This window comes from Homalodisca vitripennis, chromosome 8 (genome assembly GCF_021130785.1).
Source record: "Homalodisca vitripennis isolate AUS2020 chromosome 8, UT_GWSS_2.1, whole genome shotgun sequence".
NCBI lineage: Eukaryota > Metazoa > Arthropoda > Insecta > Hemiptera > Cicadellidae > Homalodisca > Homalodisca vitripennis.
Window position 1 is genome coordinate 93,424,908 of NC_060214.1, and position 18,563 is coordinate 93,443,470.

Sequence of the window (18,563 nt, forward strand, 5' to 3'; positions counted from 1 at the left end):
ATGGATGAATACCATCTTGTTGCAGCCACATTCTTTGTGTAAGTTCGTACGGACGACTCATCTGAAGGTTAGGCAAGAAATTGTACATATATCAATTTAAATTTCCTTCAAAGAAACCAATTATTTTGTTTTCAGTTATGCCACACAACCTGTTTAGCGTCCAATACTTTTGATTTTATACTGCACGCATCCACTGTGGATTCTCCAAGGACCAATCACGTATGATATGGTGGTACACTTCGCCGTTACTTCTAAATCTCGCCTCATCGCACCAGAGGATCAGGGGTGCATCTGTTTCGTGAAGTATTCTCAAAACTGTCTTTGACTCAACCCAGAGTCCGCCGTTATTCTTTGACTTTAGTCCTGTGGGCTTTGTAGAGCAGCCGCAATGACATTGGCAGATGTTTCTCTACTAACTGGTCTTGTAATCTTCTTATCTTTGTTCTGATCACAATAACACTTCCAGTTTCTCGAACACGGTCAGTTAAGCTTCAAATATCTTTCGTGAGCAATGTTCTCTTTTAGAAAAGTGTTCAGTGTACAATTGAGTTTCTGCAAAGAGGTTTTGATAATACTCACCCAAAACCATCAAAATATCAACTGGTGTAAGCCATTTTAAATTGTAAATAAATAAAAAAAAAACAAAATTACTGTAATTTTAGGGTGAGTACGTTTCAGAAACTGAGTATTAAAATAGTTGCAAGAGCAACAACATAAAGGATAATGCTTCCTAACTATCATTTGCATTACTGAATTATCTGTTTCATAATTAGTACACCAGGTTAAGTTTTATATCAATGAACCTGAATACAACCTGAATTATTGCCATTGTTTACCAGAACAATGCACACTTTAAAAGCTGACTAAGGTGACGGTCAAATTTTAGAAAAGCTTAAAACACAAGAACATGGAGCTACCATTTTATGTAAGACAAATTGCCTTGCACCCTTATGGACAGTCACTGAAAATGGGCTAGTAGACTTCGTATTACATGACAATAAAGAGTTTGAGGACCTGCAAGAATTTTACGTGTTTTATAAGAACTTTGTTTAGAGAGTATTGATTTTTTGTTAAGATTGTTAGAAAGAGATTACAATAAATCAATTGAAATTATTGATAGTGTTTCCTAAAGAATATCAACCGATTGAGATAAAGTCAAATTTTAAATTCAAAAAAGTGTTTTTTTAACTACCCTTAATTTTGTATAATCCACACTGTATGGTTGTATTTAATATATTTTAATTATAAATGTTTTAAATTTTCAAAATAAAATAATGTTTAAACGTCTAAATAGTTTGATAACTGATCTTTCTTATATATTTATAGTTATATTGTGGAGGGTGGGTTCTCAACTATTTTGAGTAACATGTGAAATGTCATGCAATGTTCCATAATGTAACCATAAAAGCATGTTAAAGCTGTTATTTTTAGATTTTTAACAGACTGTGTATTTACAACAAGATAAATTGAAAAAGTTTTTGAAATTATTTATGTCAAGAGACCTTTAAAATGAGGTACTGTATCACACGTCCCAGCTTTACATTTGAAGATTTCCCAACACCAATACCCACCCCCAAAATTGAAAATAGACACTGTAACTCTGTAAATTTAATAATATAAGAATATGTTGTTCAGTGGTTAAATTAAATGTATAGAGCTACACTTTCTGTTTTCAAATTATAAGGCGGGTAGTTCCTTACATTACTAAAATGACTTCTTATGCACTAAAACTACGACGCCCGCTTCAGAAATTCGAGGAAATACCAAAAGAGATAGATTTTATTCTTATAGTATTGATGTGTTACTCTTTAATTCACTGAATATCATTAAGAGAGTGAACTTATTATAAAACATTTAAGAACTTCATTTGTTTCCATATTTCCAGCTACAAAATTGTGATTGATCACCTTTAATATTTACGTCTCCTAATGCATTGATATGGATACTTATTGATCTAAATAGTTTCAGAAACGGTAATGAAAGTATAAACCTTAAAAAAGAGAAAATGGTTATTTTTTTGAGATGAGTATAATTAATTATGCTACAGTGGATTTTTGTAGGCATTTTTAATGCCCAGACCATAACAAAAAGCGACTTTAATTTTTTGATATAATTAAACCAAATATGACTGGAAGACCAAACTATATATATTTTTAATTTTATCCTTCTATATTACGAGTTTGCTGTCTGGTGATGTAGAAATAAAAGTTATCTACTAATCATACAGAATTATAAGTTCTCTCTCTTCCTCTTTGATAATTATGTTTCACGTAGTCAAGGCGTCCTTCAAGGGCAAGATACCAAGCATTTAGTTACCCTCAGTAGTTGCTTTGATAGAAAAATAAAATTGATGGCAACATCAATCTCACCTACCGATGCCATAACAACATCGGTAGCTGAACATCGATGTTCAATGCATCAAGACTTGGGCATTTTGAATTGTTAATATTTAAGTTACGAGTACCTTTTCGTTGTTATTGTGTTTGGAAAAAAGTGTTTAAGTTTATTTTGCTAGTAAATATAAAATTCATATTTTTAAAAGTAAAAATTGTCTTACTTATTTCAAATGCATTCATACACAATGTAACAATGCATTTTATAATTTATAAAATATCATATTTAATAAAATTATTGCTGGAAAATTGTAGAGTAATAACTATTTGAACATAAATCTCCCCTCACACTAATTAGGAAGTTAATTCGGAAAAACGAACTAATACATTTAATAGAAGATTTATCGAAATATTAGTGTAATCTAAAAATAAAAAATGCATTATTTTTAATAGGTTTCCTATTCAATAAAATGTTTAAATAGTTAATAGCAATAAAATACAATTTTACTAGAAAAGTTGTATTCAAAATTTTAGCGAATACTTAATTGCTCACGTAAAACGACCAAAGCCTGTCATCTATATAGCGTAATAAGTTTTCCTAATTTTTAATTTTTGTATATTTCTAGACTGTGTGAGGCTAAGACCCTCTTTCGAAAATAAAACCTGCAATATAGTTCTTTGCAATTTGTGATATTATATAAAGTGGATATGTTTACGGAGCATCTGCTGCCAAAACTAAAGAGGATTTTGTAGAATTTTCTCAGCTAGAACGTCTAGAGAACCAAAACTTTTAGTAGTACAGAAATGAAGCGTATGCTCACTATGATATAAATAGCCTATTTTATGCATGCCTCTAGGTGAAGCCTCTGGAAGTTTGAAAGACAAAATCGTTTATATTTATAAAGTTTGTCCATTATAATAATTGGAAAAAAGATGTTTCTAAAAACTGACATAGCTGGTTGCGGCAATCAATAAAATAAAATAAGAGTCTTTGAACTTTAACAACAGAACAACCATGGAGAATGTTTTTCTAAGAACATCGATGTCTAGAAAACATAGGTTCATAACTATCGATACAAAGAATTCGATTTTTTTAAATATCGGTCATCGATTTTAATCCCTACTCCTTGGTCACTACTAGCCTACTACTCACTACTAGTAGAGTAGTCCTTGTTTGTTCAATGCGTCGTTGATGTTTATGGAAACTGATTCACAAAGGAACTTAATTGTTGGAGTTTCTATGGTCTACGTTATACTATGTATTTAAGTACGCAGAAACAGAAATAGACGTGATCTTTTATTAATTATTGACAGTGCTCTGGAATTACTTCATCGTGATAATATAATCGTACAGAAATATGGATCTTCCAGCTCAAAATGAAGCAAGTATGGCGTCTTCAACAAATACAACGGATAATCCAGAGTACATTGGTGTGGTAAGTCTTTATGGAATGATCAGTATGTTTACCAACTGTGCATTAAGATAACTAAAGCATAATATTTATAGAAAATTAGCCTATTTTAGGTCTACCTAAAACTGATTATGAGCAGAGGGAGGCCTGTTTACATTACACCTTGCTCCCAATTTATTATAGCCTAGTTCTAGTCTTTTTAATATTGTATCATTATTCATGAGTAAATAATCTTGCTACAACTACTTATACCAAATTATGTTACATTTTAAATTACAGTATAACATGTAATGATGTTATTGTGAATAAAAACAATCAAATATATGGGGTAGAGTACAATAAGGGGACCCGGTTTTTTATATCAAAATTGGCAAATGATGTTACTTAATCATAACCACTGATATAATAAATCGATACTGATTAATTATTTTGAACAATTAACTTAAATAATTGGTATTTATTTACAATAGCGTGACCATGGAAAATGGACTTTTTTTCATGGGTTGGGCATTTATAGCCAAGTATTATTATCACAGGTGCATATAAACGGGGGGGAAAGTACATTATTGTATTATATTGATGCCTTTCGGGCATTATTGCGTTAAAGGATGGAAAATAACCGACAAAATTTTGTCGAACAACACTTGGAGGATTAAGGAGCAGGGGCATCACGTGACCTGGGATTCAACTTTTTCAAGTTCGAGTTAATTTTTTTTCTAAAAGAGCAAGCAGTGTGCAGCACTGCGCAGCGGGCAGGCATCGTTGACAGGATTAACGTACTAGTCGGCATCATTTCAGTAAAATTGCCAGAGGTACTGTCAAAAACAGAGTTTTCAGAGGATTTCAAAAAATCGTAACTCCTTTGATTTTCGTTGCCGACAAATTTTTTCTTCACTATTGTTTTCAGGAAAAATTGTAGTTTTCAGGAAAAAAATGAACATACCTTTCCATGGTCACGTTATTGTAAATTGATACCAAATAATCTATATAAACAGCCGTAAACACTTTCAAATAATACACGTAAGGTAATATTTCAATTTTACATTTGATTATTAAAATGGCAGTCAATTTTAGAAAACTACGTACGACATTGCTTTGATGATAAGACATGTTTTACGTGGCTTCAACATGTTAGACAGAAAAATCCATTAAATGTGAAATTTGTGGGAGAGAAATAACTGTTTTGAGGAGCAAATATGGTCGTCTTCAGTTTTCCTAATTTTGGTTATAATAATTTGTTTCATCACTGTAAATATTAAATTCATATTTTAATTAAAAACATATGATTGTTATTGAGGACTATAGATACTTTTGTATCGATTGATAGTCAAGGATTTGTGATGCGAATATTAGGTATCGATGATTCCATTCTTTGATATAAAAAACCGGGTCCGCTTATATCGTATCCTACCCAATATATGTATTTATAAAATAGTATAAGGGCGTCAGCTGCAGTATAATAAGTGGGTACTTTGGGATTATACCGACCACACCCAGACATGAATCGTTATTTAACATTTTGCTTCTACTGATTACTAGATTAGCGTAGAAGACTATTTCGTCAGTATAAAACAGGAATTGTCTTATCGCAAACCCCTCCCCATCCTCAGACAGAGGTCAAAGTCGAGCGTCTAGTAGATAACGTGATTGCAGAGCCTCGCCGCCCGTTCAGCTGGTGCATCGCTTTGTTGTACTTTCGTGTTTTACCTCTACATTTCTCCAAACACAAAAATTTAACAAAAACAAACATTTACCAAACTAAACTCTTTATTATTAAAAAAACACTCAAAACTTGTTTTTATTCTTGATCACATTCCGCCACCCAAAATGCGAGTGCCTCCGGCCATCAGCGCGGGGCAGCACCGAAGGTGCTGTCCCGCGCTGATGTCGACGAAAGAAAAACATCCCTCGAGATAGTACCTATCAGTAAAATATCAAATTCTAGAGGGGCTAATCAGAAATATAAATTGAATTGAAATGGAAAGGCAATTATGTACCGTGCAAATCACGTGATGCCGCGCGGCCTGCCGTAATCAGGATTCTCGAGAAAGATAAGATAACAGCGACAACAATACCGATCACAATACCTGGAAATGCTTGTAAGTTTGTAATTTTGTAATTGAAGAGTTGTTTTTTCGTTCTATCATGTTTGTTTCTATAAATTTCTATTTTTGTGTTCTTCATACTGGTGTGGTCGGTATAATCCCAAAGTACCAATAAGTGTCCACCATCACAATTGGATGTTGATTATTGAATGAGGGGAGATTTTAATAAACGGCCTACACTCGTTATTCGGTTTTTTGTCGAATTGTTCGATATCTCATCGAACTTCAATATGAAAAAATCTTACACAAGTTATAATAAATTACCATAATAAGAAGAATCTTGTTTGTTACAATTTTAAGAACATAGGCTAAATTTAACACTAACATTACAAAACAACAAAACTAACTACTTAAGGCCTAGAGTAACAAATCAAAGAAACCTTACAATATTTATAACTTGCCCAGCTTGATAGCAATGAGTAACAGCTTTTTTGAAATGGAGGAAAGAATTTTCCCCATGGGTTACAAGGAGCCAAATGTACATGTTGAAGCCACCCAAACTAATCTCGTCACTTGTGAGAAACATCTCACATAGCCTATTTTCCTCATATTTGTCGCCATTTTCAGTCTCTAAATATTAGTTACTTCTTGCTGTTTATTGTTTACATTAAAACTGCTATAAGTAATAAGGTGAAATCGTATGCTAAGTTGAATAAGTTTTAATATCTAATTATGCCGGATAAAAACATCGAACAATTCGTTAAAACAACCGAATAATGAGTGTAGGCCGCTTATTAAAGTCTATCCTTGAACGATATGGAATCAATATTCATGACCATCCAAAGAACTGAAAGGTAAATGTTGGACCAAGTAATATAATGGATAATTGAAAGAACAATATTATTTGGCTAGTTTCAGTCTTAGAGATTAACGAATAAATATTAATATAATTTGGTAAAATATAATATATAATTACAACAAAAGAATAACAATTACTTACCTTATATATTAGCAAGGATAAACGTGACTGCTTGTGAAACAAAGAAGTTCTTCATTGTTCTTGCCACTATCAGTCAATAATGACAAATGATTTTAATTTTAAATTTATTTCCAAATACGTGTTCACTTTGAATAAATTTTGAACGATGATGTGGAATTGAATTAGTCAATTAGAAAAGGAAATGACTAGAATTTCTTGCCGGAAAGCAGTTATAGGGAGCAGGCAACCGCCAGACGGTCATATATTGCTTAGAATGACCTATTAGTGATCAGGAGCACTGACGTGATCTGGGCTTCAAATTTGGAACTACTCGAGTTAATTTTTTTTCTAAAAAGAGCAAGCAGCGCGAAGCGCTGCGCAGCGGGCAGCCATCGTGCGTGATCCTTTTTTTTTATTAAAAATTACTGATAAATTGTTATTACATATTACAATATAACTTAATGTAGGTAATGTATGTAAGTTAAAACAATTTTCATTTCCTTTTCTAATTGACTATTGGAACATTATATTGTAATATGAGAAAAATCGAGGTTGACCCATATATTGCTTAGAATTACCAAAAAATGTTAGTATAGGGACGCTATATTTTTATATGTAAAAGAAATACTAAACTTGTTTTTGAAATTGTTTAAAGTAACAAAATTGTATTTAAAGTACTCTTGAGCCGTGTGGTACTATTACTTCACAAGGTAGACATGTTTGATAAAATTTAAAAAATGCTCAAATGGATCACCACCAATAATCATAATTTCTCGTCGATACATGTATTCTGCAAGATGATCGATAATGCACTCACTTCTGTGACCAGTTTTCAAATATTTCTTTGTTTATAAAATCATTTTCAGCTAATATTTTCATATTCATTGCCATTGTCATGTCGTTGTCACTAACCATTTCCTACATAAATCAAATATCAGCTGGTAATAACGTCACTAGTCTCAATAAAGCAAGCTGGAAATGATTAATTATAAAAATATATAGGTCAAATGTCATATTCAATAGTATCAATATTTAAATATAGTGTGTGGGGCACCACGTGGTGCTGCCGTACCCCACACTAATAGCCTGTTAACCCGTTCAATTACTAGTGCGTTTTAAATATTATAAATCTTTAAATAATCTAATCGTTTTATTTGTTGAATTTAAAATTCAATTTAACTTAGGAAAAAACATCATTTGCTGTTTTTTTCAAATAATTTAAAATTGTAGATGTCTTAAAAGTAAATAATAAAAAACAATGGATAACAATTAAACTTAGGATAGACAGAATTTCTTGAAATCTCGTAAACAAAGAAAAAAAACTGAAGAACTTAAATTATATTTTTTGCAGTTTGGTAGCCCTACTCTGCCTCTAAAATTCCTTTGCTTTTCTCATGTGAATATATGGTAGTCATAGTCATATAGTGCAGTCATTGAAGCGAAAAATACGGTCTTACCTCCGAATTTTTTTACTGTGAACCGATTTGCATGAAATTTTGGAATTAGGCTCATCTTACACTTAACTTCAAAAGTGAAAATGATCTGAACTCCGCCTATTATTTTTAAGGGGTGTAAACAACCCCTTAATGGAAAAATCGACATTGAGCCATTTTATCGCTAGAAAACATTTTTAATAGTAAGTGGTGAAATTTTTAAAGTGTTTTCTAACACAATTACCTCATATTAAAATCATTTTCAACCCCTTGAACATCTTACAACCCTTGCAAACAACCCCTTAAATCGAAAAAAATCACAAAAAAATACTTTGGTATGATATAAAAAGATGTAAGTATAGAGTTTAGTAATATTTTATATTTTCTATAATAATTATCAAATTTTAACCCCCTTTCAACCCTTGAAAACTACCCCTTGATAAAAAAATTGTTAAAAATTTATTTTATAAAATGAAAAGGATTTTAATATTATTCCAACGCTCGAAATGATTATCATATTCTTAAGCTTTTCTACCCTTAAAACTACCCTAAATTAAAAACAGTAATATATATGATTACATATTATTTAAAAATAATTTAATTTAGAGTAAAAAATTCACTCAAATGTGTTTTATATATACATATAAGAAAGTTTGGTATTTATTCATGCCTACATTTCCAAAATATATGAGCCATATTATGTATATATATACACATTACAATAGTTTTGGGTCTCTATTATACTGCGTACTTTCACATTGCTCCAAATATTCACAGTCCGAAATTTTCAGTTACTAAATAGAATAAAATATGATAAGTTTTTTGACCATAACTCCTTCAATTTTCATGCTATCACAATTTATAAAAACCCATTGTAAAGGTAATTAAGAGAGCTACAACATCCTTTATTGCAATATATAGTAAAAAACCTTTTCTCAAACGGTGAAGGGTTAAAGGGCTTAAGAGAGGCTGTGATTGCGCTGCCACGCGCTCTTTAAACAATCATATTTCTGTCAATTTTTTGTTTTACAGAAAAATCAAAAAATCCAAATTGTTTGTCACAAATATACCTACTTTTTTTATACCTACACTTTTATTCGTATATGTCGTCATTTTTGAGATATTATGAAAAAAGGTGGTTTTTTAAAAATTTGAAATTTTTTTTTAATCGGGACTTTTTTTGAAAAATATGTGTCCTGAAGCAGCCAAACTGATACAATCTATTAAACTCTTCATAATAAAGTTGATTCTAGGCGGAATACGATTAATTTTAATTTTGGTGGAAATGGCACTTATGAAACCCCATTGATTTAAAAGAAAAAACATTAGATGATCCTCTTAATTTGCAATACAGCTCACTTATTTTACGTGCAAAAGACTTTTAATAGTGCTCATTTTAAAGCTTATTTCAAGCACTATAAAACTCTTTTTTATTAGAATGCCTAAAATTGCATCTGCTTGCCGCTAGATGGCATTGACCACATCGATTAAATTTCAGACAAAATAAAAAATGGCTTTGATTTTTAATATCTAGCTTAATATTGCACTTAGAATACTTTATAAAAAACAAAATTGTTCATTTTTATAAATTTTATAAAAAGTTTTATAATAAAATAAGTTTTTTATAAAATTTTCGATAAAACGTATATTTTTGGAGATATTTGCAAAAAACCGATGAAAAACGTGAAACAATTGCGAATTTTCAATTGCCAATAACTTGAAAAGTATTGGGATTTTTCGAAAAAAACGTTATAGATGATTTTTTGCTTAAACTTAGGGCCTTCTATCGATATCCGAGGTTATTTTGAAAAAAATAAATTCACTCCCGAGAAGGGGTGGCAACCACCCCCAGGGTGGTTGCGGAGTTCAAATCATTTTCACTTTTGAAGTTAAGGGTAAGATGAACCTAATTCCTAAATTTTATGCAATTCGGTTCACAGTAAAAAAATTCGGACCAATAATGCTTCAATGACTGCATTAATAGTCATAGTCATAGATCTTTATTCAAAGCTGTAATATTATAAATACAGTCAGAATAGTGTCACAAATACAGATAGACTAATATCATCACAGATACAGGTTAACCTATCTAAAATCTTATGTTAACTTAACATAAATATTGTTAATTTAAACAACTAAAATTAACTCAATTTTTATTTATATTTAATGGCCCAAGCCCTCAAAAAATTCTTCAAAAGAATAAAATGATCGTGATATGAGATAATTTTTTAATTTATTTCTAAACGGATTGATTCCTTCAATTTTTTTTATGTCAATAGGAATGTATTGAATAAATCGTGTACCAGCGTATTCAGTTTTCTTTTTAAACAGCTCTAATTTATGATTTTCAAAAATTATACCACTCCTAGTATTATATCTATGAGTGGTATAGTTAGGTATATTTTTAAATTTTGTGTAAGTTATTGTATCGTATATGTATTGACTGTAAACAGTTTAAAATTCTTAATTGTGTGCAAATAAATGTTTAAAACGGTTGCTTGCCATGGTAAATTTAGAATTAAACCGTATTGATTATTTTTGTAGTATAAGAATTTTTTCAAGGTTTTTATTTGAAGTAGCTCCATATACACTGATCCCGTAGCTTATATGGGAATGTATTAAAGAAAAATAAATTTGTTTTAAAGAATCCTGGTTACAAAGGTTTGCCATTTGCCTAAGGGCGTACAGGCCAGATGATGCTTTTTTTATTACGGTTTGTACATGTTGATTCCAGCTTAAATTTTGATCTATTATTAGACCTAGGAAACAAGTTTCCTCTACCTCCATTATATTTTTGGTTATTTATCTTAATGTCATATTGAAAATTAAACTTCGATTGGTGTGTTTTAAAGGGTATAACATTGGTATCTCGATTGACTCCTTCACCAATGTTTAGCTTGTTATCTTCCCACCCAGAAATCTCGATTCATCTCGGTCCCCTTGATTGATGGTTATTTGGGATATAACCTTGATATAAAACATATTACAAATTATTGTGCAATATGTGGATTGCGACCGCCTACAAATACTTTCTGGAAATAAAATCATACTATTTTATGAAATTGATAAAATTGATTTTAGATTGTTATAGCTCACATGAATAATGTGAATATTTATTCTAGCAACGTGATAACTATATGAAATAATTATTCTATTACCTTATTGTTTTGTGTTACTCCACTTGAGATAATAAGAAATAAACAAACTGTTTCACTATTTAGAACAGTTTTAAATGAACTGGGGGAATTATAATCATTTTCAAAGTAATTCCTTCATATGTAAAGTAATTAGACAGTTGATGGCTTAATTAAAAATTAAATAATAAAAATTACTAGCTTACAGTTTGACACAACTTAGATAACATGTTTTAAACATAAAAAATAAAAATCTTGGGAATTAAATAAGTTTGTATGTAGGTGATAATGAGAGGAAACATTTAAATTGAACTATTTAAAGTTTTGAAAGTGTAAGATTTAATACAGAGCAAACAGATATTTTTTGGGTTTTATCAAAATAGTGAACTAACAATTAGAAAAATAGGCAATAAGAAACATGATTTTACAACTTAACAGCAACCAATAACTAGAAAACGAAGATGACTACAATCTAAATAAGTAATATTGGTGTAAGTATTTTCTTACTAGAGACCTTAGAACACTACATTATGAGAAAGAACAGACTTAAATGTCATTAATACTATCTGTTCTTGTTTTCTGACTTGTTCTGCCTCTAAAACAAAAACTGTGATGGTGAGGAGGCCACTTTGTCCCTATCTACTGCATATATATTCTGTTAAACTGTATTAATAATTGATTGGTTTTTTTCTGGAACTCAATCTGTCCTACGCATTTAATATCAAAGAGTCAAGATATTATTTAATAACAGTTTGTTTTGGTCGGAGGATAGGACCTGCATGAGTAGTAGATTCATCAAATCGCATTTAAACATACGCTCCACAAAATGTTTTGAGTACAATTTTAACTTACTGTTATGTCACCCCTAACACTTTAATTTTTTTCCACAAAAAGCTAGAATACCAGTCCTTAGAACATTTAATTTTAGTCAGGTACTCAGCAGAATTGGCGTGCAGTAACAAAGTATCAATCTAGAGTTGTATATTTAACAAATATTTTTAAAACATGTCTGGATCAAGCTGATTTTTACAATGTGATATTTGTTATTTCTACAGGATTGGGGAAGTGAGAAGTTAGTCCGAGCTCAGACAGCCATACGAGACAACCGATGGGACTTGGAGGCGTGGGGTGTACTCATCCGTGAGGCCCAGACCAGATATATCAACGAAGTCAGACCTTTCTTCGAAGAACTTGTTGCTAATTTTCCTACATGCGGACGATACTGGAAAATATATATATTGAACAGGAGGTATATAGATTTTGTACATAGTTATTCTGGTGGGTTAATTTATGAGCCTTGTTTGTTAATGTTTTATTTATTTAGATTTATATATTTACTCTTTAGTACGTGAATATTGTGGTAGCCTAAAAATCTACATTCTTTCATCATAGGTGTATACAATTTTGAATAACATTGTATTCATGTTAATAATCATACATTATGAAAAAATTAAGTTGTGTTTGCACAGTAAACAGTTTGAGTTGGTATTCATAGTATAAAAATATTTTGTCTCAAACTTTTTCCCGATAATTCAAAATTTTATTCATCCAATAATTATTTTATTTGTTTGGCGAATAATGCTAATACTGTCTTTAAGTGCTGCTTTTAACATGGTATTCATTCTATTATGAGCAAGCATTTAAAATTATCGATGAAATGTTGAAAAAAAATATGTTAAATTTAAAATATACCAAAAAAGCTGCAAAGATTATTTTGTTCTTTAGAATTGTATAGTGCATTTTTGATTTTTTATCTTACAAACATTTCTCGTGGTTAAAAAATGTAATTCTGACGAAAAGTACAGAAATCTCGTTAAAGTATATTTCTCAAAATATAAAGTAAAGAAATGATGGTGGATATTAGTACATACTTTGGAACATGAGAATTAAGAAATAAATGGCACTGAAATCACATTAGTTTAATGTAGAATACTTTTGAATGATTATCAGTTGAGGTGAAACATGTAAAAATACTATTGTATTCAACACCATATTAGAGAGATTTGCGTTGATGCTTCTGAATAAATAAAACTAAAGTAGATGTATTGCTTTAATTGTAAGTTACTTATGTCAGAAAAGTTAGTGGATTACCTAACGTTGATTTTTGCTTTCAGATGAGAGGTCGGAATTTTGAAAAAGTTGAAAAGGTATGTGTAACGTATTGTAAGATAAAAATTGTAAAACATTATTGTAACTATAATAGGTATCAAAGCATATTGAGTATAGCCAAACATCTTATTTACCTTAAACATGAAATACATATAATTTTATTTCTACCATTTGATAGTTTTTATTATATTATTGTGGAGTTCAAGCTTGGGAGGTGATTTTCAGTGGCTGTGTGAATCTTTATGTGTTTTTTTCTCTCTAAATATTTTTATCCAAAACATTAATTTTATATTTTTTACTTTTATACACCTTATTATCAACCTGTCTTACCCTTTTTTGGAGACCAATGTTTGCTCCATTGGAAGTCAGTCATACTGTATACCTAGAAGATAAATATTCAAGTGATCAAGAATTAAAAAAAAAAGTGACATTGAAATGTCAATCAAATATGGCATTTACGTGTTATTTACAAACCATTGTACTTAAACATAATACTACATTACTTTTATTTTGGCTACATACATTTAACAAAATTTTTAAATTGATGCTCTGTACACTGGATATTAGCTGTGGCAACCACACAGCTGAGTGTGTTCCTTGCACCAGTTGTCGGTTATTTACAAAGAGTAATAATGTTTCATTTGATATATATATATATATATATATATATATATTTTTTACAAAAGTTTTCAACATGTGGTATAATGACCTTTTAAAATTACTTTTATAATAATATTTCAAGAGAAGGAATTTAATAAACTTGATGGACTATATTTCTTTAAGTTAGCCTAAAAGTGTATTATTTACAAAAAATTTAAAGGACTATATATTTTAATAAAAAATAAAGCTTGGTAATAAGTATACATTAAAAGGTTTTTTGTGGCAGTAGGCCTATCAAATATATATTTTTAAAATTTATGATTGTACAGTTAAAATATAAAATTTGAATTTACAAATATCATGTACACAGATTAAATTCAAAAGACTGTTTTATAAAAAAAGTACACTAGACCATTAGTCAGTCATAGCTCTTTCCTTACTGAGTTAAAATCATTATTAGTAAAGTTACATAAAAAGCCTCATAAAAACCTTTATGGCTGGTATGTTTAATGTTGCTGGTCTCCAAAATGTTAAATTAACAGGTAGAATTCTTAACTCATTGTAATACATTTTTATGTTAATAAAATAAATGTCTTTGTAAAAACCATCATACAGTTTTATAAAATCAGTGTGCTGAGCAATAACATGAATTATTATTTTGAGAGATTGTATGAGAGATATTAATATATTATGGATTGACTGTAAAGAAAACTGACAAAATATTTTTAACAAAATAATCAATTACTGTGATTTAACGCTTCTAATTTTAAAGAATGCCTGAACTCCTAAGAATGCGGATTACTCATTTTTATAAAATTCTCAAAAGTTTTAAATTAAATTTTTAACATACTTGTTAAAAATCAGTAAGGAGAAAGTGATTGGAAGCATTTTGTATTTACAATTTCTGTAAGACCATTGTTTCATAAGTCCAGTTTATTCCAGATAATGAAGAAGATTACAGTATTGTTTTTGTTCCAAACTTCACTTTACCTAAAGAATTGTCTTGCAGACAGGTTTAGTACAAACAATGTAAATTTTGCAATATTACAATGATATTTTATGCCAAATTTGTCTTTTTGCATCCATCACTTCGATAGTTTGCAGAATTTTCTTGAAATACCACTCATGAACTGTTGTTATGAAACTGTCACAAATAAGAGAATAACAGTCACAATGTCACTGAAGGTCATTTCCTGGGTTCCTATTTGGTTCATATCCTATTCACATCCGGGGTCTTGCTTTTGTACAAACAGAAGTAAGGCTTGTTGTTGAGAAATGGGGCAAGTTCAACTCAGTTTGTGACACCTCGAGGGAAGTGTTTCCTGCGTTTTGATTCAAAACGAGTTTAAGTAAATTCCAATTCAACAGTGTAGTCACATTAGAGTTGATTTTGTCCCGTTTCAAAAGTGTTTTTTCTTGTGTTGGTGGTCATTAATTCGAGACCCAAAGATGCCACAGACTAAGTAGCACTTTAACACACTGTATTGTTGTTGGTTGAATAAATTTGTTTATGAAAATTATGTTGCTGGTCTAGTGGCGTTTTACTGTGTACACTGTGTTGTATTTGGTGATTGTGTACTCGACCGCAAGCCGGCCCCTTCTTTGGGGCGGAAATGATTTATTACAGCACGTCAACTGGGAGTGATTGAAGGAGTTCAAATTTCTACTCTACTGTTATATAGTAAAACAATGGTTATGAGTTTTAAGTATGTGATAAAATATTGCATATTTAGTGTGTAGGGTCTGTTAATTGTATTTCTCTATTTAAGTATTTATTCAGTGAATTTTAACAGAGAAAAAGTAACTCCTCTCCAGGTAAGTAAAATGCAATTTAGGTAATAGGCAATAAGTCAATGTTTAGTTATTCAACTACCAACGTGTGATTTGGGAGTAGATAACAATGTCTCCCGACTGTTACGTTTGTTTGATTGGGAATGAGTCTCCTTTTATTATTAGTTGTTTTATTAATTTGTTATTCACGTATCGATAGTTCCGTTGTAGGTTTTTGTGAACGTTATGAGCTTCGTTTTTGTGGATCTATCCAAATCATGATTAATATTTAGTTATATAAGGATTTTCAACAAGCAAAATAGTACACGGGTTTTGGGTATGTGTATAGATCTATAGAAAGAATAAAAAATGTAAGTTAGTTTTCTAGTTATGAAATGTTTTCTGTTAAGAATGTTTATTTAATTATATTAAATGGAGAATGTGATTATCTTGAAGATAAAAAATAACTTTAACATTATACAGAAAATAATAAAAAATAAAATAGGCCTTATGAGGATCCGGACATTTGACCCTTTGCATGTCACTAATAAATTCATTAACTTTCCTTTAATGCCAAGACAAGTAAGAAATGTTTTTTGTTAAAGTTCAGAGCTAATTTTTATCATAACGCCACGGATAAGTTTGGTTATGGCTCTGGAAGAGAACAGACAAGCAGGTGGTCAGAGTTAGACAAAGGGCCTCCACCTGCTGCAGAGTTGCAAAGTGAAAGTCGTTCATAAATACTTCCTTGGCAACTGCGATAAGCACAGAGCGTGCAAACTCTCCAAGAGACATAATCTATAATATCGGATATAACTATTTGGCGTTACGGTCAAAGTCCACTATTCTAATATATCCGTGTACAGCGTGGTAAGAGTTAATACATCCACTCCCGGAGCTTTCACAACGTAGCTATGTTGCACATTACTATACCAGATAATGTACTGCTTGAGAGCTGAAGTATTACTATCTTACCCTATAGCTAAATTAGTGTTGATGACGCATTTAGTCCCAGACCTTACACATTCTGACTATGCTGTAAGTCACTATACTAACAAATGTGTTACTTTGTAGTGTATTGAATACCATAGCTAGATTAGTGTCTATAATACAGGGTGGTTATAAATTATTGTACACATTTTAAGATTGAATAAATAAATAACCAATCAACTTAAAAACATGGGAATTGTGTTATTAAATTGTAAATTTAAAACAGTTTTATATACTGACTGAAAATTAATAATTGTACACATTACAATAATTATAAAAAGTAGTTATAAAAAGAAAGTAAAAATGTCACTTAAACTGTGGGTGTAAGGTATGATTCTTCTTAATGACTTGTGTTGTGACATAGTCAGCTGGTCAACAATGAATCTTTCCACACCAGCTGTTAATTACAGTTGACTAAACAAACACTAAACTAACCTCAGTATCAAAATGGCTAGTGTGCAAGAAAAAGCAAGGTGTGTTCTTTGGTTTCATGAAAGCAGATCTGTAATAACTGTTCAAAGAAGGTTTCGTTTAGAGTATGGCCGCAATCCTCCGAGTAACAATTCTATAAAACGCTAGTATAGGCAGTTTGAACAGACGGGAAGTGTCCAACATAGAAAAGGTGCTGGTAGACCTCCAGTTTCTGAAGCTATTGTTGATCAAGTAAGAGAATTGTTTACGAGGAGCCCTGGTAAGTCTACTCGGCGTGCAAGTTTGGAATTAGGATTACCTCGATCAACAGTCTTAAAAATTTTGCACAAACACCTTAAGCTCCATCCATACAAAATTCAGTTATTACATGAACTAAAACCTAACGATAAACCTCGACGCTACGATTTTGCTGTTAGATTACTTGACCTCGAAGAACAAACAATAAACATCGGAGAAAGCAATTTCTTGAAAAAAGTAATTTTTTCTGATGAAGCAACCTTTCATGTTTCTGGTAAGGTGAATAGACACAATTGTAGGATTTGGGGTACTGAAAATCCTCATAATGTTCGAGAACAAGAAAGAGACAGCCCTAAAATAAACGTTTGGTGTGCATTGGCTATAGATGAAGTGATAGGACCCTTTTTCTTCGCAGAACCGACAGTCACTAAAGAGGTATACCTCGACATGCTTGAACTTTTTGCAATACCGCAAATTGAGCATAGACAACCAAATGTTTACTGGCAGCAAGATGGTGCCCCTCCACACTGGGGTAAGATAGTATGTGACTACCTAAATGACACGTTTCCTGGTCGTTGGATTGGACGGGATGGTCCAATTCCTTGGCCTCCACGTTCCCCAGACATTACACCCTTAGACTTTTTTTTGTGGGGCTATGTCAAGGACAGAGTCTTCGCCAAAAAAGTTCAAGATATTGAGGAACTCAAGAATAGAGTTCGAGAGGTTATTGGAAGCATAACTCCAGCAATGCTCAGAAACACATGGTGTGAGGTTGAATTTAGACTACAAACTTTGCGTGCAAACCTCGGAGAGCACGTGGAATTAGTTTAGTTTCCTTGTAAAAGTATGAGTAACAGTAATCTTTTTGTCCTTCATTGGTAATAAAACTGTTTTAAATTTGCTATTTAATAAAACAATTTCCATGTTTTTAAGTTGATTGGTTATTTATTTATTCAATCTTAAAATGTGTACAATAATTTATAACCACCCTGTATATTTGACCCTAGACCTTATACAGTACGATGGTGCAGACTACTATACGAAACAATGTGGTGCTTGGGAGCCTATCGTATATTATAGCTAGATGAG

General features: G+C 31.1%; 1 protein-coding gene across 1 annotated transcript in view; it reads left to right on the top strand.

Annotated features, from left to right (window-relative positions):
* Positions 1-3,473: 3,473 nt before the first annotated feature.
* The window catches only part of LOC124367754 (protein suppressor of forked), a 70,290-nt gene continuing 55,200 nt past the window's right edge, over positions 3,474-18,563 (top strand). Inside the window, 4 exon segments of the mRNA XM_046824839.1 lie at positions 3,474-3,769; positions 12,392-12,565; positions 12,568-12,585; positions 13,451-13,483. Of these exon segments, the coding sequence (XP_046680795.1) occupies positions 3,692-3,769; positions 12,392-12,565; positions 12,568-12,585; positions 13,451-13,483 (303 nt within the window). The 5' untranslated portion in view covers positions 3,474-3,691.